Here is a 26,027-nt window from a genome sequence, read left to right on the forward strand (position 1 = left end):
AATAGGGTGTATGAACTTGGGAGTTCAGGCTGTGCTATGCTGTGCAGGTACAGTGGCAACACTGGAGAGGCTACCCTGATTATTATTATTATCATTATTATTATTATTATTATTGTTATCATCATCATTAAGTCTTGATTCACACTTACGCGAATTAGCGGGATACAAATTTCGAGATTTGGACCGCGATTGTCATCCAGCTATTTTGTAGGTGTGAATGCGGCTATTAGGAAATTGGGCGATTTTCAGCATATGTGTACATGGATGGAAATGAGCTGCTATAGCTTGGCGGAGATCTGCCCCCTCTGGTTTATGAGTGCTTATAGGATATTTTGGTTTTATTTAGAATCGTTTCATCGGAACAATACCCCAATGAGAAAGGCACTCTAGTCGAAAACCAGGTTTATTTCGATAACAAAGGATAAGGTCTTACTGGGAACAGGAAAGGTAAAAGATGTAGAAAATGAAAAAGAAAAAGATAGTGAGGGAGGGGCAAGCAGAGTAAGAGGAGTAATAGTTATAGCTGTAATAAATTGGTAAACCGTTGAAGAAGAAATAGTCATTGACATCATGACATTGTGAACTTATCAAGCTTATGGCTGGAATTCGCAGATGTATGGCTGCTTCAACGAGCACTCTGCGTCATGTATTAATGTTCTAGTTAATTCTGGATAAAGATTAAGGTCTGCGCAGTCTTCGGCGTCTGCTTTTTGTGGATTTGGTTCACCACTCTCGCACAAACTGTCGGAGCTGGAAAAGGTGCCCCCAACTGTCTCCCACGTGTAGACCCCTTCGGATGACCGGTCATTCAGGCCCGTCCAAAAAAAGATCATAGAAAATTCGGGATCGCTGATGAGAGCTACCTCCACGAGACTGGACATTTCACCTGTCGTTTCTACAGCAACCAGATATCCACCTAATTCATGGCATTTATCCCTGGCCACCACCCAGGTCTGGCTGTCCTGACGGTAGAGATAGCAGGAGACTGAAGACGACGACTCAATGCCAGGACAGACGAGTTCTAGAAACGAAAAATAAAAGGAAACACTTGAAAAGGAATATCTAGAAATGGAGCATGCAGGTGAGAAAAACCACAATTTCACTTTATTTCATAAAGTTACAGTCACTATTTTTAGTCATTGCTGCAGTGATATTTAAATTAAACTTAAGAGTATTTTCACAACAAAAGGAAAATCGATTGCGTCTCAACATTGGATGAAATGATTGTATGGTATAATAGTTTGAAATAGTAAGCTTAGATTAACAATTAAACTGCCTTTTCCCATTATAATTGAAAGGAGTAATGAGATGCGAAACAATAAAGGAATCACGAATGGAAAAAAGAAATCACTCTTAAGGACCTATCACGTCGCCTCGGCTATTGCATCTGATCAGTCGACGCATCTCGCGCGACCCCCCCCCCCCAAAAAAAAAAAGAACCCGGGGCAACGTCCAAGACGTTTCCAAACAAGATGATAATTCATTTTCATAGGGGCGCCACCGTAACATCTCTACATCGTCACCGGTAGATGAACACGAATCTCGGCCAGGTTGCGGAGACGTCTTGGAGACAAAACGAGTCTCCGAGACGTGGCCGCAACTAAGGAGACGTCGCGGAGACATCTCCGACACCATCTGGAGACTGGAAAAGTCTACAAAAAAAAAAAAAAATCGAACACGTTCGGCTCTATCGCGACTCCCAAACCAAGCTGCTCTCTATAAGAAGAGGTTTGAAGAGGCTTCTTCACGACCATTCTGCCACCAGCGAGACACGGGTCACCACCAGTTTGCCGCACAGTCTCCAAGCAAATGTGATACCCACTTTAAACTTACAGGCCTAGCTGGCCATCCTATTCAAAAATCATGACACCATGTAAGCTTATGTCTACCCCGTGTACCCAGCCTATGCACATGTGCGCACACACAACCGTATGCGTAGAAGCAGACCCCAATGCCCCGTTTTAACAGAGCCTTTCAAACCAGAGTTACCGTGAAAACGTCCCAGCAATCTTCTTTTTTTTTTCTTTTTTTTTTTCACCTTGCCTATTAAAATGGTCCACGCAAACAGTCGCTCGCACGCTGTCGCGGAAAGTTTTGCCAAGTTCTTCCTTAGCAAGCTAGGGTAATTACCCTGATACTACCTCGACATGACCCCTCACACCCCCCCCCCCCCCACACACACACACATATATATATATATATATATATATATATATATATATATATATTCATCACTTTTCGTCAGTTGTTTATGAAGAAAAGCGTTCATACTTTACAGCTACTATGAACAAAGGTTGTGTATATGCAAAACATACATACCACCTTCACATCGGTTTCCGGCAAAGGTCATCGGGCACGTGCAGGTGAAGCTATCCAAAGTTCCCGAACAGGTCCCACCATTCAGACAGGGGTTGGGCACACAGTTTAGTTCTGTCGTGCAAAATAGCAAAACAAACTTATTCTGACTTCGGCTAAGACTACGTTCCGTCATCATGTTGAATATTTGAATTATGCGTCTCAAAAGATTCCTAGATATCGCTATTCCATGAGATTATATTCAGGTTACTTTACTTTAGTACATAATGCCTTATGTGGGAAAGATATAGTTATGGCATTAAGTCCGGTCACCTACAGACTTGCCTGGTTACTCTTCTTTGAAGGAATGACAGTAATTTTCATTTTCTTAGCCTCATTTTAACAACATGTTCATTTCAGGAAAGTTGAGATTAAATATGAGCCCAAAATTGCTTACCCGAAGGCAAAAAAAAAAAAAAAAAAAAAATGTCATGATTAGATATTCTTTGTTTGGCATGTCAGTGGCCCTGAAAAGAGTCTATACCCTTTCCCGACGTTTCGGCAAGCATGCTCTTGCCGTTTTCAAGAGAATGAGTAATTAAGAGGGGAAAATCCGGCTTATAGATACCCTCAGAAAGGATCAGAAAGGATTCGGGTTCCAGGAGGGAAAGTCTTTGATTGGCTGAACAGGTCACAGTAGGTAAGCAGGTCAAGGTAGAGTGGTATATTGTATACATACACATATTCATATTACTTGTATATAATGTATTCATGTTTTTATCCCTTTGTATGTGTTATAAAAAGACGTGTTCATCCGTTACAAGCATAACAACCAACATTGTGTACGCAAAACATACATACCAACTTCACATCGGTTTCCGACAAAAGACCTCGGGCACGTGCAGGTGAATCCATCCGGAGTTTCCGAACAGTGCCCTCCATTCAGACAGGGATTGGGAACACAGTCTATTTGTGTAGTGCAAAATATAACAAAAAAAAAATAGAAAATCAAGCAAACAAAAAAACAACAACTTATTCTGACTGTGGCTAAGACTATTCTATCATCATGTAAAATGGGCCGCTTTGAGTATTATTATGCTAACGTTAAAGATACCTAAATATCGCCATGCTGCTAAACTGTTTAGTAAAGTAATTTACTCTAGTACTTCACTTCCTGTGCAAAAAGTATAGTTAATGGTAAGTCTGGTAACTCACATAATTACGATTCTTGGAAGGAACATCAGATAATTGTATCCCCTTTATTCATTTTTATTTTCATAGTTTCAATCTAACAATGATTTTATTTCATTCATTTTCTAAGAATGCTGAGGTCGGTCATGAGCCGAAAGTAGCCTTATAGCTGGAAGCACAAAACGTCCCGATATTAAAGTCTAGGTTCCCGATGCTAAACCTTGTTTGACCATATAGCCGATGTTTTTGCTGTTTTCTTTTTCCTGCTTCAAGGATGCTGAATCTGGTTCCGGATAATTCAACTCTGGCATCCTTAATAGTTTTGAAACATAACAGATGACATCCAAAATCTGAAATTCCAATAATGTATAATATCGTATACATACCGTCATGAAAGGTGACACGCTGGAAACAAATACGAATACTTTATTCATGGGCCCTGAATCTGAATGAGACAACTTCTGTAACCTTAATGATTTTGAGATATTCAAGATTACAGCAGAAACAAAAACAAAAAACAAACAAACCATAAAGCCTATATTTTATAATTGATCAAAAAACAAAAATGATGTTTTTCTCTAATTTTAGGGTGCTGAATCGAAATCTGGTTATTGAAAATCTTGCATCCGTGAGAGATTACAGATATTTAGCACACTCGAAATAGCTTGAAACCAATTAAACATAAGGAGGCTCAGATTTATGGCCATATAGAACATCTCAGAGCCTTTAAGGAGGCAAGAGTTGCATCACCAAAATTCTGATTCAGCACAATCGAAATCGGGTAAAGCCGTCAAAGGGAAAAAACGGGGGAATAGAAAATATTGGGAGGACGTTAAAACAAAGTTACGCTTAAAACTTGACCCTTTGCATTCATTAACGTAATACTCCCATTCCACAGAGATTTATTCTCATCTGTGATCTGTGTGATATTTATGTGAAATGACGGAATGAGGAATGGGCTGAGTCGAATATCGGATGAGACACGGAAAACTTTTTGTCCGTTCACTTGGAATGCATGACGATTTGATCATATATATTAAGTTAAAGTAAAATTGCAGCGCATTCTCAACATTTTAACTACGCTCTTGCCATGTAATACAAGTGTATGTCAGTTATTTTGCCCCCCCCCCCCTTTTAAGTGGACAACAACATACTGCGGACACATGCTGACCACACAGAATGCCTCCATGTAAAAAAGGCGTGAACATGAGTCGAATAGAACTTGCTTAACTCTCGAGAACGTGGACTCATGCGAGATAAACTGTAACATTAATTCGAAATTGAATTAGTTAAAGAATGCCAGCATCATATCGACTTTTCCAGTTAATCCTTCCACCTCCGTTTGTATCAAACAACGTATTACTATGAAAATCTGCTTGCTATTGGAACGAGTCACTAATGGTTGGCATCATTCCCTAATTTGTAACTTTGTGTCAAAAAGTGTCATAGCGATTAATAATCAACATAAATGCAAAAAGTTACCGGGATGGGCACAGTACAGGTTTGTCTTTCCTCTCGTTGCTCCCGGAATCTCGACATCATATAGGGCATGGTCACGTGGGACGTATTTGGGTGTAGATTGGACATAACTGCCTGTCTTCTGCGAGAAAATCTTGCGACAGAGAGTTTTCGGGACACTGGAACAAGCAGCATTTCCAGCGGCGGCGGTCTCCACGTAGTAAGCTACATCACCAAAGAATAAACATGTTCATGTCAGCGGTATACGAATCTTTATGATTATGAATGAATGAATGAATGAATGAATAAATTGATTAATTAATCAACTTATTCAGTAATTTTATTACCAAATTTCAATGATACATATACTTTGATAAATCACAATGATACACATTTTCATACATCTTGGTAAAGGGTGCTAACAGAGAGCATAATAATCAAGGTTAGTCCCATAAGGTTGATTACAAGTATCAATATCAGCAAATTGAATGAAAATATACATCTTCCATATCTTTCAAGATAAAGCACTTATACAATACAATAAGAATAACAGTAATAACCATAACAAAAAAGAAGAAGAATAACAAATATCAAGTGAGCTTAAGATAAACAAAATGAAAATAATGACCTTCATGAATTTTCCTGAAATTAAATTTCAAACCTCTGCGACCGGTGATACTTCTTAATTCATATAGGAGGTCCCGAATATGAAATTGATTGTTTCCATAGATTGGTGTTACTCACTGAAACAAATAAGATTTCACCTTGTTTCTTGTTTGATAAGGATGTTCTAGTACTGAGAAATAATCAGACAAGGAATGAGGCAGGTGATAATATAATTATCATGTCAAGCATAAAACCAATATTATAGCGGTATTTTTTGAAAATATCTGGTATTTTAAGGTCATAAACAAAGGAGCAGAGTGATTTCTCGGACATTTACAAGTAATTATTCGCGCCATTCGTTTCTGTAGCATTCGAATAGGATTCAGAGCTGTTTTATAAGCAGCACCCAACGAATTTTCCCATCAGTTTTTGCTGAACCTTGTTTATTCAAGAGCTCATTAACCCGGTTTGTTTTTTTTTTTATTCTTTTATCTCATTCAAATTACCGTCATCAAACCTGAAAATTCCCACATTTGTCATCGGCATACCTTCAAAAATTAGAAAGTTTGCGTATTCCCCTTACTAGTATTTCAACTGCATCCAGATACCCCATGTATCAGACAAAGCGTGTCATAAATAATATCTATTGTCCCCAAAACATATCATTCTCAACCGAGTTGAAATCATTCCACCAGAACAAATCAGTTAAGAAGTATATTTTGGTTTTGTTTTTATTATATTTCTATATTTTCTAAGCAACCATAGAAGTTTACATTCTTTGATGCATGATTTTAAAAGATAATAATATAAATCATAATTTGACAGCAAAGTTCATTCAGTTTGTAAAACGAATGACTTCTTAATCTTAAAAAAGAAAAGAAAAGTGGCGAGATATTGATAAGTATGATCGGCATCACGACATACGGCATTAATACCTCAACTGAATTTTTTTTTTTAATTGATTTAAACGGAACCTCACTCTATAAACAAGACAGACTGTATTGGCGCGTGAAAACTAAGCTCCAAAAAAAAAAAAAAAAAATCTAAACTCACGATCGTGCATAGCAACCTTTACGTATTATTTGTGTTTCTATGACAGCGTGAAGTTTTCATATACATATATATTAATGCATGATGTGCATGTGTGTGTGTGTGCGTGTGTATGTGTGTGTGCGCGTGCGTGTGTACCGAGAGTATGCCAGAACCAACAATGTGTGTTGTGGCCAAATGTGGCCTAGGAGGTGGAGGAGTCTTCCAGGCACCCCCCCCCCCATGAATAAGACATGGACGCATTCAGTAATTGCACTATCCTCCAGGACTGCACCACTTTTTTTCTTAGTTTGATGTGACGTAGGAGACTCAGAGCTATCAAATAACATACCAGTAACAACCAATTCCCTAATAAACGACGATACGTGGTAATGAAATGACGCATGTAATCCATCTATCTTCATTCATGCGTATAAAGTTCATCACACCGGCATACCTCTGATATATAGGCCTACGCACGATCGTTCACGATTCCTAAATTTACTGCAAAAGTCACCATGACTAAAGGCGTCTTTAGAATGGGATTTATGGGATTTTTTTTTATCTAATTCAATTTAATTCAAAGTGAACCTCATTTCATTCATTACCAAATTATAACGATGAAAGTTTGGTTGCAATGACAATTTATCATTACAAAAAGGGGCGTAGCATCAAGTTCATCACACCGGCATACCTCTGATATATAGGCCTACGCACGATCGTTCAGTGATTCCTAAATTTACTCCAAAAGTCACCATGACTAAAGAAGTCTTTTTTAGAATGGGATTTTCTAATGCAATTCAAAATGAAACTCATTTTATTCATTACCAAATTATAACGATGAAAGTTTGCTTGCAATGACAATTTATCATTACAGAAAGGGGCGTAGCATCAAAAGGCAAAGATTGTATCAACTACGTCTAACAGTACAAGACATTTACAGGTAGACACCAACAACAAAAAGAAGAGAAAATAATGAAGATAAAAGTGTACACTGCATTGGCGAAGATTATAAGCACACTAGTTTAAAATGAATTACTTAATTGTAGATCTCCAGTGACTAACAGAGAATTGTTCCAATGTTAGCAATTTCTTATGAATATCTAGTAATTCAGTTTATAGTTAAGCGTCCGTTTACCGAATGGTTTGCTCAAAGATACACCCTTTATGTCTGTAAATTTGCATAAGAATATAAATTAACTTGCATTGTGCTTATTAATATCAAGGAAAATCAAATGTGTTTTAAACTGTGAAGGCACATTTTCATTTTTGCTTTGAAACATGATAATGCTTACATTTATGTATACCAATAGTAACTACAAATTGAAAAATATACGTTATGTACAGACAGAGACTTTGCCGTAGTGATAACGGAAACATGCAGGACTACCCCCCCCCCCCCACCCCCAATCAGCACCCGTACCGCAGTGCGCGGATACGTGTGTTTCTTCGACATGGGGGATGCATAATGTGTGAGCACTGCCCCATGTTAACGGTGGTGAAGTCCTGATCACGATGTATTATAAAAGGAATAGAAATGGTCTAAACATTAATAATTATTCTGACAGATACTAAGCCATTGAATCAAATACATTGCTCACTATTTCTCAAACTATACTTGAAGATACCTTCAGCAAGCAACTTGTATGATCTATCAATGCCGAATGCTTTAGACAAGTCATATACCGTTTATAAATCAATTACATTCAAATGCATAACAATCTTATCTATCCATCCATCTATCTATTTATTTATTTATTTATCTATCTATCTATTTATTTATTTATTTATTTATTTATCTATCTATCTATCTATCTATCTATCTATCTATCTATCGTTTTATTTATCTTACACTGTCTATCTATTCTTAGTGCAGGAACTACATATATACCTTTCTGTAATGCCAGAACAGCTACCACCATAGCAATATGAAGTCGCGCAACCTGCATCGCGGTATTGATGTATTCTTGGACCCTGAGTGAAGGAGAGAAGGTGCATCATTGTCTTTCTATTCCCGCAAGAACATAAGAGTTAATTTCAAAAGCATACGGTTTATTTTCAAAAGATATTATACGTTATCAATTAGGGGGTTAGTGAGTCCTGAACCAAAGTCATATTCCTTTGAAGTAACTTTGACAAATGGCTTCGTAAATTCAGGTAAATTCAAGTTAAATAATAAATGAATCGTCTAAACACGGAGTAATGAGTATTTACAATGTTCTTGTTAAAAATTCTACCCTTCCTACATGAATCAAAGATTTGGCTCCACATGTCGACGATCAAAGGCCACTTGTTCCTATTTAATATTCTTTTATGTTGCACTATACACTCCATAATTCTACATTGCATTTACACAAAATAATGTTACTATAGTTTGTAATTTTCATAAACATAGATACTTAAGTACATGACCGCACACGAAAACAAACAAACGGAAGGTTATGATAACAATAACATGCCAGTAATAACACCAGTAATTGATTGACTGGTTGCATTTCGCCACTTCTTTTTTTACACATTAACGTAATACAAAGTCAATTGAACAAATTAAGTGAGTGCAATATCATTTGAATTTGACAATTGAAACAGGTGGGTGATTAATCAAAATATGCACTGTTCCTGAAGACAAGCAGGTTTCATTTTATAAATATGCAAACTTAAGACTCACATGCACCTGTCATGCAAAAGACAAATGAAGCAACTCTGACAGAAACACTGGAGACCATCATCACACAATAATGATGTCGTATTTACCTAAAGGTAACCCGTTAAATGTTATTCTTGCTCTTCCTCAAAGCCATGTTGTCATGGTTACCCCGGCATTGTCAGGTACTCATTTCAACACGAGGGTCAACAAGAACTTTAATCGTAAAACATCTCGCCAGTGAAAGCAAGCTTTTGACAAGATTCGAACCCCTGACGTCCGTTTGTAAATCAATAATCTTTTCCTTCATTCCTCTATCAGTAACGTCAGGAGAGTACAATGTAGTTAAAAAGAAATTGACGCAATTCTGTCAATCGACGGTATGGTGATAGGCACGTGCTTGCATCTGATTATGTCCTATCTCTGTAAGCAAAAATACTCTACAGTTCTGAAAGGAATTGAGGAAACTCTACTTTAAGCAACGGTCACAAAGGTTCGTACGAACGATGCGTTCGTACGAATTTCACTGTTCGTACGAATTCTGGAGTTCTGGAGATTCGTAGATGGGGCACAGATTCTCATGGCCTTCTTACGAAATTCGTACGAACGCTGTTTAATTCGCAAGAACAACTTGAGACCTTTTAGAGAAACGAATTGATTTTCAGTTATACATTGGCCCTAGAATTCGTACGTTTTTCGTAAGAATGCATTAGTTATTCTTTCGTCAGAGATGCTTTCTGGTCGAACACCTAGAACAGAGTGAGGATTTGAACTTCGCGCGTTTGGTTTTATACCCCTAAAACTCAACAGTTACACAAATTGTGTACTTACGCCTTACAAACTCGAAGAGTTGTTCGTAAGAACGCCGTACGAATCTCCGTTCGACGAAGAGAGAGTTTCGTACCAACTTAAAAAAAAAAAAAAAAAAAATCTTGGACAAGACCATCGACCAGGCACAATGCAATCAAAATCAATTCGATCATAGTCGTCAAAGTACAGAAATATTCATAGTTTAATCTCGCAGTAATTACTTAATCCAATCAAAATTTATCAAATACACACATTTGTAATCATCACAATACTTTGACTGTATCAAAAGAGGTTTAAGAAAAGTTTGCGGTGACACCATGCATGTATATACAGTAGTCCTTCGAGGCCCCGTTTTATCAAAAGATATAATCGATTATGCCATAGACTTACAATCGAAATCAACTGCGGGGGGGGGGGGGGGCACACGGACTGTTGGCAGACTTGGCACTCTTGCAAGAACAGCCTTGACAGATGAGACCTGAGGAATTCAAATGATTTCTCCTTTACCTCCCTCTCCATGGAACAAAGCTGTCTCACACAATGTTACATTTTACTAATGTTGCACGTTAGTCATTTTGTCCTTTTTTATTCCTTCAAAAGCAAAACAGTTAAGAAACACAATGTGATTTCGGATGCATCATTTCTTGCGATGATGTCACGAAATTTCATACACGATAACTCCACTAACAGCAGATGGACTAAAGCTGTCAAAACAAGCTTCTTACCTGTGTTTCCTGAATTCTTGGTCTGCGTTCCGACGCAATTGAGATTATCTTAGAGTGAATGCCTCAGATTAACTATCCGAAGACGTTATTACAAATAAAACATTGGTGGTGCCGAGATATGTGATGAATAATACACTCATAACAGTTGTAAAGCCGTATTGTCAATTGCGGACCGTTGATGTCTAACATGTCTAAGGTGTGGCCGATTGGTGAAATATAATTCCGCTCTGACAGTATAAACTGAAAATTCGCAATGAAAAAAATAAAAACAAACAAACAGAAACAAGTGCCTAGAGAAAGTAAAGATGATCTTGGTCCCACATTCAACAGACTGTTTCTAATGTTGTAATTAATATTTTCTCCTAAATATGTATCTTATCAGGTTGTTACATAACACATCCATTCCAAATTTAGAGGACTAGATTACACGCGGAAGAACACAGTTGTCGAACATGACTCAAAGCCAGATAGCAAGCATTGATATCATCCTATCAAGTCAATGAAAATAAAAACAATAAAAAAATGTAGACGAACATCTCCCGAATAGACAAATTCACTCGCACACTCACGCCGATGCGTGAAGGTAACGATCCTTCACAACACGTCTAAAACGCCGAAAAACAATTATTAATGCATCACACAATTTGTGTTAATTGCTCAGTGTTCACCCGTTTATTTCCAAGATTACAACATGCATGCTTTGAGACAATACACACTATAGTGTACATTATTGCGTCATGGATGCGTACAAGTAGGTCTATCATAACAGTGCTTCAGAGACATCTGTCTTTTTCCTCGATACCTCTCTGTGTCCTTCAGTAGGCCTGTATCATTTTTATCGAACTTATATTAAAAGCAAAAGTATAAGACACATTGTCTTTTGATTTTAAAACATATCAAATATAATACATGCATCTTCGGCTGACACGTGACTATATCAGCCTCATCAGCACAATTTTCTCACAGTTGATATCATCGTTATCTGTATTCAAATTAATCATTATTACCACTGGTATTATTATAATCATGATCATATAAGTAACAATTATGATAATATTATGCGCCAGATGATGATGTACACTATATTGTTATCATTATTGCTGCCATTATGCGTGTACTATTCACAGTGGTAGAAGTAGCAGCAGGAGCAGTGGTAGTAGTCGTTGTTGCTGTTGTAGCAGCAGTAGGCCCTTTTTGTAGGCCTGTAGAAGCCTATTAATAGTGTATAGTAGAAGAAGTACTAGTATTCATATCGTTGGTGGTGTGTGAAACGAATTTGCACTTAAGGGTCTGATGATCTACACATTCGCGAAGACGAGCGCTGCCGCCCGCTCTAGTTTGCCGGCACAACCCTTGTCGTTCGTAGAGGAGTGTGCGCCAAAAAGACGACATGCACCACTGACACTGTCCCATAGGCCGTGTATAACTGTAGCTGCAACAGCTACAGTGCTGGAAGGCTTTTATACCAGGCCTTAATATACATGCAAAGACCCTGAATTAGATGCTTTGGCAGAAATTTGACAAGGATTTGTGACTGCAAACTAGCTGACCCCAGCGACCAAAATCTACTAGCGACCATCGGTAACCAATCAGCTACCAAACCCCAAAAGTATTTATTGGTGACTGGCTACCAACCGGTTACCGACAGGTTGCAGACCGTTTGTAAACCAATTTAAGACCTGTTGGAGGCCTTGAAATCGGCATGCTATTCACATTAAAGATAAAAAATTATGATAGATAGGCAAATGCTCGCAGAAAGGTTTACAAATGGTTAGAATACGTGTATTCCGTGTGACCTGCGTGTCAGACGCATGGGTGGCGAGTGAGGGGGAATTCCTCTGAAGGAATTTGATATGGCAGAAGTCCCATATAATGTCATTATCTTGCCCGCAGCCGACTCTCAACTAACCAGCAGAAAGGCACGCAATTTGCTCGTATAGCTCGCTCCAAGCCCGCAGAACTAACCAGCCACACGGATATTGGCAGTATCGACACCATCCCTGGCCAGTATAACACCCGTATTATGCTCGTAGAATGCCCGCAGTTGACAGGCGCTTCCGGCACATAGGCATCGATCCATCGGCAACCTACGTACTTCAAGCCGGTCAACCTGTGACTTGCGGCAGCTACCTGGCCTCCTACTGGTGTTCTGCGTGGACCTCTGCGGGCAATATCCTCGACTCACCCGGAAAAGCTGGTCATGCTCAAAACCTAGCTGCGGGTAAATCGGACTTGCATGCGCACCTCCGGGCAACTACGGGCGAGATACGTGTTGGTACTGTCAGGTGTGGGTCAACTGCGGGGAACTCCGAGTAGCAAAAATATTTCCCTGCAAGCATGGAAAGTCAACCACAAGGCTTCCCCAGACACGGTTTCACAAAGATGCTTAAAAACTTGTCCCGGGTGAGTCGCGGGGGTTTGCCCGCAGAGGTACACGCAGAACAGCAGTAAGAAGCCCTTAGCGGCAGCACATCGCAGGCAACTCCCAAGCAGGTACTTCACAGTCCCCGTATGTCGCTCGTAACTGAAAACAGATCGGTTTCGAAGCTCTCACGTAGATCACACGGAATACACGCAAGTAGGAGGTAAGTATCACGCCTCTTGCAGGTAAGACGCAAGTGCGAAACTCGTCAACATCCATGTCCGCTCGCAGAATATTTTCCTGCATGCTGGAAAATTCGTACTCGCAAAAAAAAAAACAAAAAAAAAAAACCGCCTTTATGTTTCTTCATTCTCTCAGCAGATCGAATCAGTAAACACGTCAATAGGCAATGGGTCAACATGTATAAGAAGAAATCTTCTCGCTTATCCAACAACCATAAACTTACATCTTAGGGATATTCTGGGTAAGTATCACATAAAACTCCGAACAACGTTTCTCTAACATAAGGGTTTAAGAATATTTTGAATTTTGTATTTATATCTATGATATATTATAACTTTTATAAACTTGTACAGCCTCTTGAGACTTAGGAACGAAAAAATATTATACAGAATTAGCCTAGAAATAAAGAACGTTTAATGCTGACGGTGTTATCTTCATCTCATATTTCCTGGAGAACATGGTTTACATGAGTTGACTTTACATTTTTCCTGTGTGCATCTCCGACTAGCCATAAAGAGGAAGGGGGGGTCGAGGCGAGACAGAACTAACGTGAAAACATAGTAGCCTGTGTGGGCGGTCGTAGAGAGAGAGGGAGAGAGATAAAGAGATAGAGAAAGATATCATATAATAGAGAGAGAGAAAGAGATAGAGAAAGATATCATATAAGAGAGAGAGAGAGAAAGAGAGAGAGAAAGATATCATATAATAGAGAGAGAGAGAGAGAGACACACACACACACACATAGACACGCAGACAGACAGACAGACAAAAAGGATGAAGAGAATTTTCTTCGTTTATCGCGCAGAAGTTTTGAGTGCACGCATCAATTTTCACCAGGCGCTTTGTCCTCGGTCTAAATATTATTTAGAAGGCTGTATTGATTTCAGACGTGAAAGGAAAATGAAGATAAGGAAGTACTGAGAAGAGTTGCATTGTAAGTGCCAGATTCATAGCAAACGGACGTGGGCACATTCATTTCTCTCATTTTTTATGGCAACTGGTTTAAATCGATACAATGTCATCTGTAGGTAACCATCTTGATCGATAAAAAGGCGTGGAAGGCTAAAAAGACTTACATTCACAATGCCACTTGTGTCGCATTCGTATATGTCACTTTCAAAAACTCGTCATACGTCTTTCACGCTCCCGGGGAAGTGGTCCAGTTATTTTGTTATGTTCCATTTTTTTTTTCAGTAAACGTGTTTCAAATGAGGTACGAAACTTCCTGCTTGCCAAAAAGGAAAATTAAGATGATGATGATGATAAAAGATGATTTTTGAAAGATGACAATTATAATCAATACATCACAATAAAATACTTTCGAATAAGATATACGGAATGTCAATTCTTGTATTAAATCTCATATTTCTTTTTTTTTTTCTAATATGCTATATATGAATTTTGGTTAGGAAACATTGATAACAAGGATCTTGAGTTAACACATAGTTGACTTTGTCTTCCATACCATACCATATTTTCAAGAAAAAAAACAACAACTTTTATGGTCGAATTCCTTTCACCATTTGACGTCTGATCTCGTTTCTCACTATTCATTTATTCATCACCTTCTTAACTTTATTGATCTTCCACAAAATTGTTATTTTGTTCAGTTGATATTTTCATCTCTACTTTCTCCCCAAGGTGTTTCTTAGCTGCAAATCCGTCCAATGTTTATATTTGCATCCGTATTTTTGCTCACCAACTTTGTGTACATAAAAAACTTTTATCATGAAACCAACAGAAGATCAGTATAAGATTTTCTATGAGATGTTTCATATTCAGAATTCCTAAACTTTGTAGGAGTATCTTTTTTTCAAATCAAATTTCAATCTATGTATAGTGAGTATTCAACTTATTCACATATCATCATTCTCTGAACCAAAGTTTATATTTTCCTATATTTTACAGTAACCGCTTTCTTCATTTAGATTCAAGTACAAAAATAGCTATCTATCAAAAGTTAGCATGACAAAAATTCAGTTTCAGTTTCAGTAAGTTTTATTTCTCCACTTGTACATAACAGAAAATAAGTATAACAATATCGAACATACTATTCACAAGTCATGAAAATATAAACAAAATGTCGCATTACAAATATGTAATCATCTGAAATAGTACATGAATATCATCTCAGATCTTTAACGCGTGTTTAAGTGTACAGATGGAGGAGACCGTTATCAATAAGCAAAACGCTTGACTTGGACAATGGCCTCTGAACATAATATGCCTTGTAACATTTTTTTATTTAACTATAGGAAGGAACGGAATAATTATACCCACGTAGAACAAATAATGTAAATCTTTAAAGTATTTTAAATGTCATTTGACCAAAAAGGACAACACAAGGTGGAATGTATGAAGACGAAAGAAGGACAAAACAAAACAAAACAAAGCCCGAGAATAAGGTACCCGAATAAGAAGAGTAGAGGAAAGAGAGAAGAGAAGAGAAGAAAAGCGATGAGATACAGTGTTCAGGAGTTGGGAACAATAAAACAAAAGCGTAATTTCTAATTCGAGTGGTACATTGCGAGAAGAACGTTTTTATAAGATGATTTAAGAGAAGAACTGCGTTTAAGATCATCATTCAATGAGTTCCATACATCTGGACCATGATGTCTTATGCAATTTTGAGCTATAATGAGTTTAGGGATTTCCAAATGATAATCTGTTGCATGACGGGTAGGATATGAATGAATACTATAATATAAAATATACATATCTTTAAAATGATGTAAAATGATGTAAATGATGCAATTTCGGACTGAAATTGGTGACATAATATAAGTCTTTTCAGCCAAGAGACCCACAAACAATATTATGAGGATTATGACTGCACATTGAAAACAACGCTTGTGATATCAACATAAACATCGAAATTTTATACTCTCTATTAATGGTCAGGTCAGTTTAATGTCTTGATGTCAACGCCAATTTTCAGGAGTCCCTGTACTGTCCTACTATAGGTGTTAACAGTTGTTGTTTATAATAATAGCAGTGTAAGACCATGCACTGGTACAGTTATAACCTTGAAAAAGTACTAAACATCGTGGCTAACCCATTACGCAAAATATTAAAGATAACGAAATACCGATGTTGGACGGATATCAAAGTTACAAGAAGACAGATACAGCAGATCACCAAACAGAGTATAATCTACAAATAGAAGCCTTTCCCCCAAACAGTAGATCAGTAGATCAACACAACCTGCTTTGTTGAAAGAAAGACTAATCGGACCCCCTAGTCCAGTAAAAATGACAATACGGATGTAATAGCAAGCTTCTGTACAACACATTTCATAAAAATGATCAGAATACGAAAAACAGTGTAAGCCTTGGGCAGGAACTCAACAGTTATAAGGCAGGAGCTTCATGGCATTAGTATGTAAACCGCTCAGATTGCATTGTAACATGTTGTATGCCAGCTCGTACAGGAAAAATGTTCCTCCTAAAGAAGAAGGAGAAGAATAATAATAATAAGTAGAAGTAATTCAGAATACTAAATAAAAGATGTTCATTTTTTAATATTTTGTGTTTCAACTAATGGACACATTATATATCTCCACAACAATATTCACGCATGCGCACTCGAGAGTCACCAAGCTCTGATGGCTATAAGATGGCATTGGTTCACGTATCACATTAATATCCAGTCACTGTTAACGAATCCTTCAAACAAACCCATCAGCATTTAAACGGACTGCCTTGTTTATCAGAGCGGATATCACTGTGCGGGTGAAAATTCAACAGGTGCGTATCACTTGCCTTCATGAATTTATATTCGGGAACGTTGTTGCAATATGTTTATATTACTCAAATTTTACTTGCTATTCTGTTTCACATCTTCTGTTCAACATAACACATTTTCAGGACAAAAGCGGTCATTTTTGCATTAACATGGTAGTAAGAAATATCAAGATCTACTGAACAATTATACTCTTTAGCGTATCATAATTCAGGTGGGGCGCTGTGGCATAGCGGATAAGAATCCCGACTCCCAATTGTAGGACCCGAGTTCGATTCCCGACCAGTGTTACGTCCTTGGATAAGATGTTTTTACACTATTTCCCTCTCGACCCAAGTGTATCTGGCACCGCTATGTATAAGGTAATAATAATGACAGGGCCATCTGGTAGCCGTGGCAACACTGAGGAGGCTACCCTGGATAAAGAAGACATAATAATTATTATTATTATTATTATTATTATTATCATCATCATTATTATTATTATTTCTAATGAAGGAGGAAGTTTGTCCTTTTTTTCTCTTCTAGACTCCTTTTAAACTTCTGACTAGCAATATAGTACGTTCTGTTTGCTTAAACGTCATTTTAAAGGGGATGGCAAGTAACTGATCAGTGGGAATCAGTGGGAATGCTGGGGGATGATTGTTTCAATCCTTGTGGGATTCATTTAAGAGTACATTGTATATCTGTTGTTGTGTGAAAATTATTTACTTCAGAATGGTCTCATATTCACGTAATGTGCAGTTCAATGTTTCCAGGTTAGATCGTTACCGGCCCGTTAACGATATAAATTAAGCACTACATTAAGCATTTTTTTTTTTTTTTTTTTTGTGAGCAGGGAAATGGGCTATAAAGAATGAAAAAAAAAATGTGTTTCGGTCTTTGGAGGATCAGGCCTGTAAAACTATTCGAAAACATGCAATATGTGAAAAATAATGGATTCTGTTCGGTTTTCCAGTATCAAACAGCTTGTTAGAAATAAACATCTTCCAAAACAAGCCGTGAAATAACATGCACGTCCTGACCAATCCCAGACTTCAGAAGTTGTCGTCGTACTCTAGCTACTACAGTTGTACGTACTATGATAGAGGAAATTAGAAAGTGTGTTATCTTCCATTTTCCATTATTTTGATTAGAACTCCATTTGTCTGAAAGAATGGCACTTTTCGGTGTGATGTATTTGTCGTCTAAAATAGTCTGTAAATAATCTTACTCACAGATCGTATCATCATTGGCAATTGAAGGTAATATGGCAACGGATAAACCCCTGATAGTTTTGACTCTCGCTCTTACGGTTCTCACCAATGACGCCAGCGCCGAAGAGCGGATGCATAATGATCACGATATTGCTACGCATTCCTCTTTGCTAATTGAATCAAACATAGAGACATTATCTGCAAGAACTAGGTCCAGCTTGGACCTCGTTGACTTGACCCAGTCTTCGGCCAACATTCAGCAGGACTCCATCCGAGACGTTGATCTCTGGAATGGTGCCACTGTGGTCATTTCGACATCCGATGCTATCACCAACACCGGTGGAGGATCGATGAAAATTGACAAATCACATGACGTGTTTGCGTGGTCGTGGCACCCCCTTGCGTGGACTTGGTGGAACATTCTTCAGCTCACATCAGCTCTTCTGGGACTATCTGGTAATGCTATGGTCATCCTTGTCCTCTATAAACGAAACTCGTCCAGTCGATCCACAGACATCTTATTAGGAAGCCTAGCTCTTGTTGACCTTGTCACATCGCTTCTTGTCATTCCGGTTCCAGCCTTACGTTCTGCCCCCGACACCTGGGCGGGGTACTGGTACTGCGTGCTGGTTGATTTGCACATTCCCATGTGGATAACCATCACAGCATCGACCTATACTCTCGTCGCCATTTCTATCGACCGCTACTTCGCCATCGTTCATCCGCTCACGTTCAACCGCCTCGTCAGCAGACCTCGAGTGATCAAGAGCGTCGCTCTGATGTGGCTTGCTGTTTTCCTTGTTTCAGGGACTAGCTTTTTCGTACACAAAGTGGACAGTACCACAGGTAGCTGCGGTTTTGTTTTCGTATCGGACAGGGCTAGGTTAGCCTTTGCTTTCTTTACTATAATTCTTCGCTTGGTATTTCCGGTCACCCTCCTTGCCCTCACGCAAATCCTGATCGTCCGAACTCTGCATCGCCAGGCGAAAAGCTTTGCTACAGGCCTCCATTCCCGTCAGTCAGTCCATCTCGCTGCTCGAGATAGAGTTATTTTCATGCTGTTCCTCGTCATTGTCGGCTTCGTAATCTGCTGGACACCAGGTCAGGTCATGTTCTTCGGCCTCAACGTGGGCTTCGTTTCTTTCCACCTCTTCAAGAGACCCCTTCACCTTTCCTTCATCGTGCTATCATTCTTTAACTCCTGTTTGAACCCGATCATCTACACAGTCGCGCACCCTCAGTTTCGCCGTGAGATGATGGATCTGATTTCAGGGGCCAAGAGGCGGCGTGGTCCTCTATTTGAGCATGACTGTCATGAAAATAGCAAAGTTTCCATGACGATCGTCTAAACATTTTATATAGGCCTGTAGCTACATCGGTCCACCAGTTTATTTCAGGCTAACCCCTGAACCCAATCATCTTATCGATTCATCAATGCTAAAGGAAAATTATATAAATCACCCCTCGTGTCCGCTTGAGGCCGTATCTCCTTCTATTGAAAAAGGCACCAAGACGTAACGTAACGTTTGTTTCCCAGTTTCTTTGTTTCCCCCTCGTTTATCTTGCTTCCCTGCGTATCATTCAGATTCTTCAGATAATTCCTAACAATCCGGACTGAAATACCCCTCCCCCGTTTGTACTTCGATTCGAAATATCAGAAACATACCAATGCATACTATGATATACTACGTAAAACGCTTCTCAGATCTAATTTAACTATTACGCTATTTTCAGAGAGAGAGAGAGAGAAAAAGAGAATATTTGACACCAGTCTCAGAGAAGTGCATGCAATCGTTTTTAGCATTGATTGATTAGTTGTGAAAAAAAAAAATGTGACGTAATTGATATAGGGCTTGACTTTTTTATGTTTGACTGACTGCAAGTTTTTCTCAAAAATTGGGCGCAGTCAGAACTCATCCGCTGAGGAGGACACACAAATATACATTCTTCTCCTTTTATATACCGGGAACTGGTCTGAAGATACGTTTTCCCTGGAGGAAACTAAATAATGAATATCATTAGTGAAATTTCATGTCCAGAACAAAATTTGATAGAGAGCTGCTCAATACTTACTTCACACAGAGTTGCCGAATTGTCTAACTCTCATAACTTTTACAATTCACAACATTTTATGTGACTGATTTTTTTTCTTCAAAATTTCCACTTATTTACTTCCCACAATTTCCTGTTTTCATGAACAAATGAGGATAACGGATTAAACCAGTGTAGCGGACAAAGCAGATTTAAACCGAAAAATATTTTCAAGACAAGATAACACATTATTGTATATTCTCGCAAAAATGTATCAGGAATATCCACTGTGAGTGCCATCAGAGTTTGTTTTAAAAAAAGTTTCTCGCTCTTTGCGGGATACTCGAGGAAAAGCATTTCTCGTCATCAGAGAAAAAAAAATGAAATTCAGCAACGAACGCGTCAGTTTGTTTCGATGTAATTGTGTCTATGAGTACGATGTATTTAGCGTATTTCTAAATTAAATTGTTAACATTTCTTGTGAAAAATCACTTGTGTATCCAAAATTGGTATATTGAATTCTAATCACATGTTTATGAACTTTATGCTCATGTTAACGAGGTTACTCGAGTGATAGCGCCATCTGTGGCAACACAGCAGATTGTTTTCTTTTGTCGATTTTACTTTCTCGATCTACAGGTTGTATAACAAAAAAGTGTCTGTTTTCAACAATCCCATCTTTCTTCTCCGTCCCCTTCTTCTCTTCCTTTTTCCTCTGCAACAAGAAATCTTGACACTGGACTTATTATTTCTTTATAAGTTCCGATTCTGTTCAATATAGTCGGTTACACTTATGAATGCCGTAAATCCATCTTTCACCTCATGCGTAGATATTTTTGTTTGATGCAGAGCGTTTGACGTGATTTTCACTCGAGTATCATGAGCACTAACAAAGGGGAGAATCATCTACTGCTTGGGAAACGTGCCGAGTCTGAAGGCAAACGTTTTAGCCTGAATAAAACTGTCTTTGTCATATCGTTGCGAGAAGATTTTGCATATGAAGGAATTTTTATTTCGCTTTTGTTTCTTTTCTGTTCTGTCATTGAAATAAGGGAACGTGCAAATGGGCGGTACGTCCAAGGTTGAACATCTTTCGAATTAATTTCACCAAAAATGATAAAAAAAAGAAAATACACTTGTTTCAAACCCACAAGGATGGCTGCATTTCGAGTTATAGTTGTCAATAATAGTTTGCTGCATACCTAGTATAATGTGAATATTCGTTTATAAGTATACATGTTTAACAAAACATGATGACATGAACGTATAGATAATAGCCATATGTGTATTTGAGAGGTATGCATTGCAAATACACACAAATTTGTTTCAATTCTAGTTTTAGTGCATTTTAGAGAGAATACTTCTCTTTGCATGTACGTGTGGGTATTGAGTGTATTTGTGTGTGTGTGTGTGTGTGCGTGTGTGTGTATGTGAACACGCGGACGTAGGTGTGAGTTATTCGACCGAGTTGCTGATTTTTCGCGAGCCAAAATACAATATTAATGTGTATGCGACCACTACTGTTTTTTTTTTTGTATGTGTTCGTGTTGTATACAATGTAACGCAAATGTGTGTGTGTGTGTGTGTGTGTGTTTGTGTAAAACACTGTGCACTTTTCGTTGAGGATCGATCTCATAATGCATAAATACATTTCCACACACGAGACAAATTCTACAGTAAATACTGAACATTGACTCACCTATACAGGTGCTGATGCATGTAACAAGATACATTTTATGTAAAACAATAATAATTGTATTTAGCAAACTCACTACCTTTCTTTATTCACTTTCACAAAGGAAAATGAAGATCGGGCACTGTTGTGTGTGCAATTATATATAATTGTGTAGTGTTCATGTCGACCCTGAAGAAGACGTGCGTATGCGTCGAAAATTTGGCTTGAATAAATAGCACTGTCACTGTTGGACCGAGGTGCATTACTACCCTGCTTCGTCATTTTATATATATTACATATATATATATATATATATATATATATATATATATATATATATATATATTTATGTGTGTGTATATATATATATATATATATATATATATATAATACATATATATTATCATTATTTTTATTTTTATTATTATTATCATCATTATTATGAAATGAAATATTCTGAATATATGGTATATACATATATATAGATATTGATATATATACATAGCTATGAAGAGCTTGCAACCAAAAGGCATTAAATCCATTGAAAAATGATGGATTTGGAGCCTTTTGGAAGCAAGCTTTTCATATATGTATATATATATATATATATATATACATATACATATATATATATATATATATATATATATACATGTACATATATATATACACATATACATATATATACTATTCATGTATGCATTCATACGTACATACATACTTATGCTATATATATAACTTGTTTTCGAGAAAACATGTCCAAAAACAACTGAATTCTCGAGAAGAAAACAATAGAACTTTAATCTTATACAACCCGAAGTATTTGTTTATTTAATCGTCCTGCTCTTAATGGCGTGCTGGCGACGACATTTTACCCATTATAACATAATTTTATACGCATAATACGAGGCGGCCTTGTTATAAATAATCTCAGTCGGATGATGACAGCTGAAATCTGGGTTATGATCACGTAAATGACGTCATAAATACAAATTGACAGATACACTTTTTTTGTGTGGAGAATTTAAATGACCTTCGCATGACTAACTAAACAGCAGAAAGAAGCAAACCAAATATGTTAAGCCACATCCAACGAACAGATATGCTCTTCAGAGAGGCATGCGTTTTTGTATCAAACAACAATCGGCGTCCAGTGGTGAAAAGATCTGGGAGATTGAATGCGATATTTTCTACGCATGCGCTCTCTCGATGCTTTGCTCAATACATAAACCAACGATTTTAAACTCAGTTCAAAAGACCGTGCTGCGACTTCGATAGATTTATTTCTAGTGATATTTCGTTTCTGTCAGCCATTTGATACTTCCCATCGATCCAGCCAGGTAAGCTTATTTGAAGTGACAAATTTTCAAATTTGAAAAGTATCAGTAGGTCGTACAGACCGTTTATCAGGCACCGCTGATATCTTTGTTCTTCTTGATCTCCGGACAACGTTTGAATCTTAAATTAGGCCATATACATGATTCATTCAAAGTGTCAAGCCGTCATCTTTTTTTAGTTTACTGATTGTGTGTGTGTGTGGTTTCTTTTTTAAGAGACACGAAGTTATAACTAGTCGTTTTAACTAGATATCATGGACAATGTGTGAAAATAAACGGACTTTAACATGTATTTAACATATTGTTTATATATAATTATGAATAAGCATGCAGATATTTTCAGATATTTCAAAGTAATTAGGTCTGCTTTGTGAACTACGAAATATTACCAAATAACTTTGGCTGAAGTGAAAAGAAAGCAGCCTGATTTATTCAAAACACTATCGAAAGCATCTAGGAAAGTGCTTCTCAACCTTTTCTAACCAGAGACCCGCTTTGACTCCTGTAATTTTTTTTTGAGGCCCAGCTAGATCGAAAACGAATTATCTTTAAAAGATTCATTTTTGGCAGACATAGATGAGCTTCATGGTCCACTGGTTGAGAAGCACTGCATGATCTAAGATATAAATCATTCTTTAAAGTTTGATCACAAATATTCAAACTTGACAGACGCGGATACAATATCCAATAAATACGGATCTCATTATAAATACACATACATGAACTCATCGATACTGTGTACCTGGGATATGCGTTGTAATTATTTGGAAATATACTAGTAAACTACAAATTCATTAAGTCAGTAAAATATAGTCATTGTATATCTAATGTATCTCATAGACAATAAATTATAAATCTTATGACATATTCAGACAAACTACTGCTCATCAGTAATAGATACATCTGTACATCAAATATTTTGTTATAACAGGGACGTGCAATTTGGATCCTGTTGATATTTTGATATTCAACTATTGTTGTAATACAGAAAAGATACGCAAAGAACATATTCTGATATCAAACAAAGTTGACTTCTCAGCTATGGCAACAAGTGCTTGTAGTCGTTGGCATAGTTCTTAAACGTAATCATTATTTTTTCTCCATAGCTTAAGACTTTAAACGTAATCACTGGTAATGTTGCGTCTGAGCTGTGACCACTAGAAACGTAGATGTGTGTGTATTTGTGTGTGTGTGTGTGTTTGTTTGTTTGTTTACAAGCTCCTAGCTTGCAATGAACCACTTTTTTCAAATTAAATTACAGATTGAAACATTGTCTATATCGATGATGACACACTACTATTGGACCTTGATGCTCCCATGGTTGATAACATTGATCACTGAGATGATTCGCTGTGTTGGGGCATCTACTGACGTGGTAGTCACCACTAATTCTATTATCAATGATGATGGATTTGATGGCGGGAATGGAACATCTATTTACAATGAGACAGCGAGCACTCTAGCCCCCTCTATTTCTGAGTTGGGGCGTGGCGTCTTCAGTTGGCACCCTATAGCATGGTCTTGGGTAAATGTCATTAAATTGTCATGTGCCGTCCTTGGAGTCTTTGGGAATCTGCTGGTGGCGCTGATCGTGTTTCAGCGGAGAGGTTCCAATCGTTCGACTGACACACTCATTGGGGCATTGGCCTTCGCTGACGCTTTAACGTCCATCTGCTTGTTGCCAATACCCATAGCGAGGGTGGTCCCCAACAACCCATTAGGCTGGCTATATTGCAAGGTGATCGACGGAAGCATGGTCTTCTGGTTGGCCATGACTTCTTCTACTTACACACTGGTCGCGATCTCATGCGATCGCTTCCTCGCCATCACGTTCCCGATCCGTTTCAACCGACTCGTCACCAACGCCAGGGTCAACTGCGTGGTCGTCCTCGCCTGGTTGATAGGTGTTCTGGTGGTCGGTGCGGGCTTCGATCTTGTGACGTTGGACGGAGCCGCTCGCACTTGCATCTATCGATCCCGGTCCCCGGCAGCCCGGCACACCTACGCCTGGTTCGTCATCACAGCTCGGCTGATCCTCCCGGCTACCCTACTACTCTTAACTCAGCTTCTTATCGCGAGAGTTCTCTACCTTCAGTCTAAACGCTTCAGCTCACTAGAAGAGTCTCACGCCTCGACTGTTTCCTCCCATCTCATCGCTCGCACCCGCGTCATTAAGATGATGGTGATTGTAATTGTAGTCTACGTCGTCTGCTGGGGGCCAAACCAATTCTTCTTCTTCGGGCTCAACACAGGCTTCGTACCTTTTTCATATCTAGATACACCGCTTCACACTTGTCTCACTGTTCTGGCTTTCGGCAATTCTTGTGCCAACCCGTTCATCTACACAGCTCAAAATCCCAAGTTCCGTACAGCTCTTGTTGAGATGTTCCGAGGCGGTAAAAGGGTGCACACCCCGATCTTTACCCACATTCCAGTCAGCACCAACAAAGATGATACGCAGTTATCAGTCATTGCTACTTAGGTTAAATTCCATCTCCATCTCGAAGTGAAAGTGTTAGTGTTTTAACAGACAATCGTACATTGTGACATTCGAAATCATGGCATGACTTTATACAACCCAAACATTTTGTTGGTTTCTGTCGTCTAGTTTTCCACAGAAGAATAACCCTCTTTCATATTAAAGGACAGAACATGCATATGAGAAAGACAAAATGACTTAAAGC

At 38.2% G+C, this 26,027-nt stretch overlaps 3 protein-coding genes across 3 annotated transcripts; 2 read left to right on the forward strand and 1 right to left on the reverse strand.

Moving 5' to 3' along the window:
- Positions 1-593: 593 nt before the first annotated feature.
- On the reverse strand, positions 594-1,635 carry LOC140245529 (lithostathine-1-beta-like). Its single transcript, XM_072325092.1, has 2 exons — positions 1,524-1,635; positions 594-1,021 (listed from the first exon to the last, which is right to left on the reverse strand). Exons 1-2 carry the CDS (start codon positions 1,633-1,635, stop codon positions 594-596), a joined length of 540 nt encoding a protein of 179 aa, XP_072181193.1.
- A 16,718-nt stretch (positions 1,636-18,353) lies between these two features.
- LOC140245530 (allatostatin-A receptor-like) lies at positions 18,354-19,649 on the forward strand. The gene has a single exon (XM_072325093.1). The coding sequence runs from the start codon at positions 18,354-18,356 to the stop codon at positions 19,647-19,649; it is 1,296 nt and encodes a 431-aa protein (XP_072181194.1).
- A 5,036-nt stretch (positions 19,650-24,685) lies between these two features.
- Positions 24,686-25,825, forward strand: LOC140245531 (melatonin receptor type 1A-like). Its single transcript, XM_072325095.1, has one exon. The coding sequence runs from the start codon at positions 24,686-24,688 to the stop codon at positions 25,823-25,825; it is 1,140 nt and encodes a 379-aa protein (XP_072181196.1).
- Positions 25,826-26,027: the final 202 nt, after the last annotated feature.

The sequence above is a fragment of the Diadema setosum genome, chromosome 22 (assembly GCF_964275005.1).
Source record: "Diadema setosum chromosome 22, eeDiaSeto1, whole genome shotgun sequence".
NCBI classification, from domain to species: domain Eukaryota; kingdom Metazoa; phylum Echinodermata; class Echinoidea; order Diadematoida; family Diadematidae; genus Diadema; species Diadema setosum.

What these genes read in the sequence shown, in the direction of transcription:
- LOC140245530 (XM_072325093.1), top strand. Translation starts at nt 18,354, where the DNA reads ATGGCAACGGATAAACCCCTGATAGTTTTGACTCTCGCTCTTACGGTT.
- LOC140245531 (XM_072325095.1), top strand. Translation starts at nt 24,686, where the DNA reads ATGATTCGCTGTGTTGGGGCATCTACTGACGTGGTAGTCACCACTAAT.
- LOC140245529 (XM_072325092.1), bottom strand. Translation starts at nt 1,635, where the DNA reads ATGGTGTCGGAGATGTCTCCGCGACGTCTCCTTAGTTGCGGCCACGTC. An exon ending in AGATTCGTGTTCATCTACCG is followed by an intron (nt 1,022 to 1,523) that starts GTGACGATGTAG and finishes TTTCGTTTCTAG; the next exon opens with AACTCGTCTGTCCTGGCATT.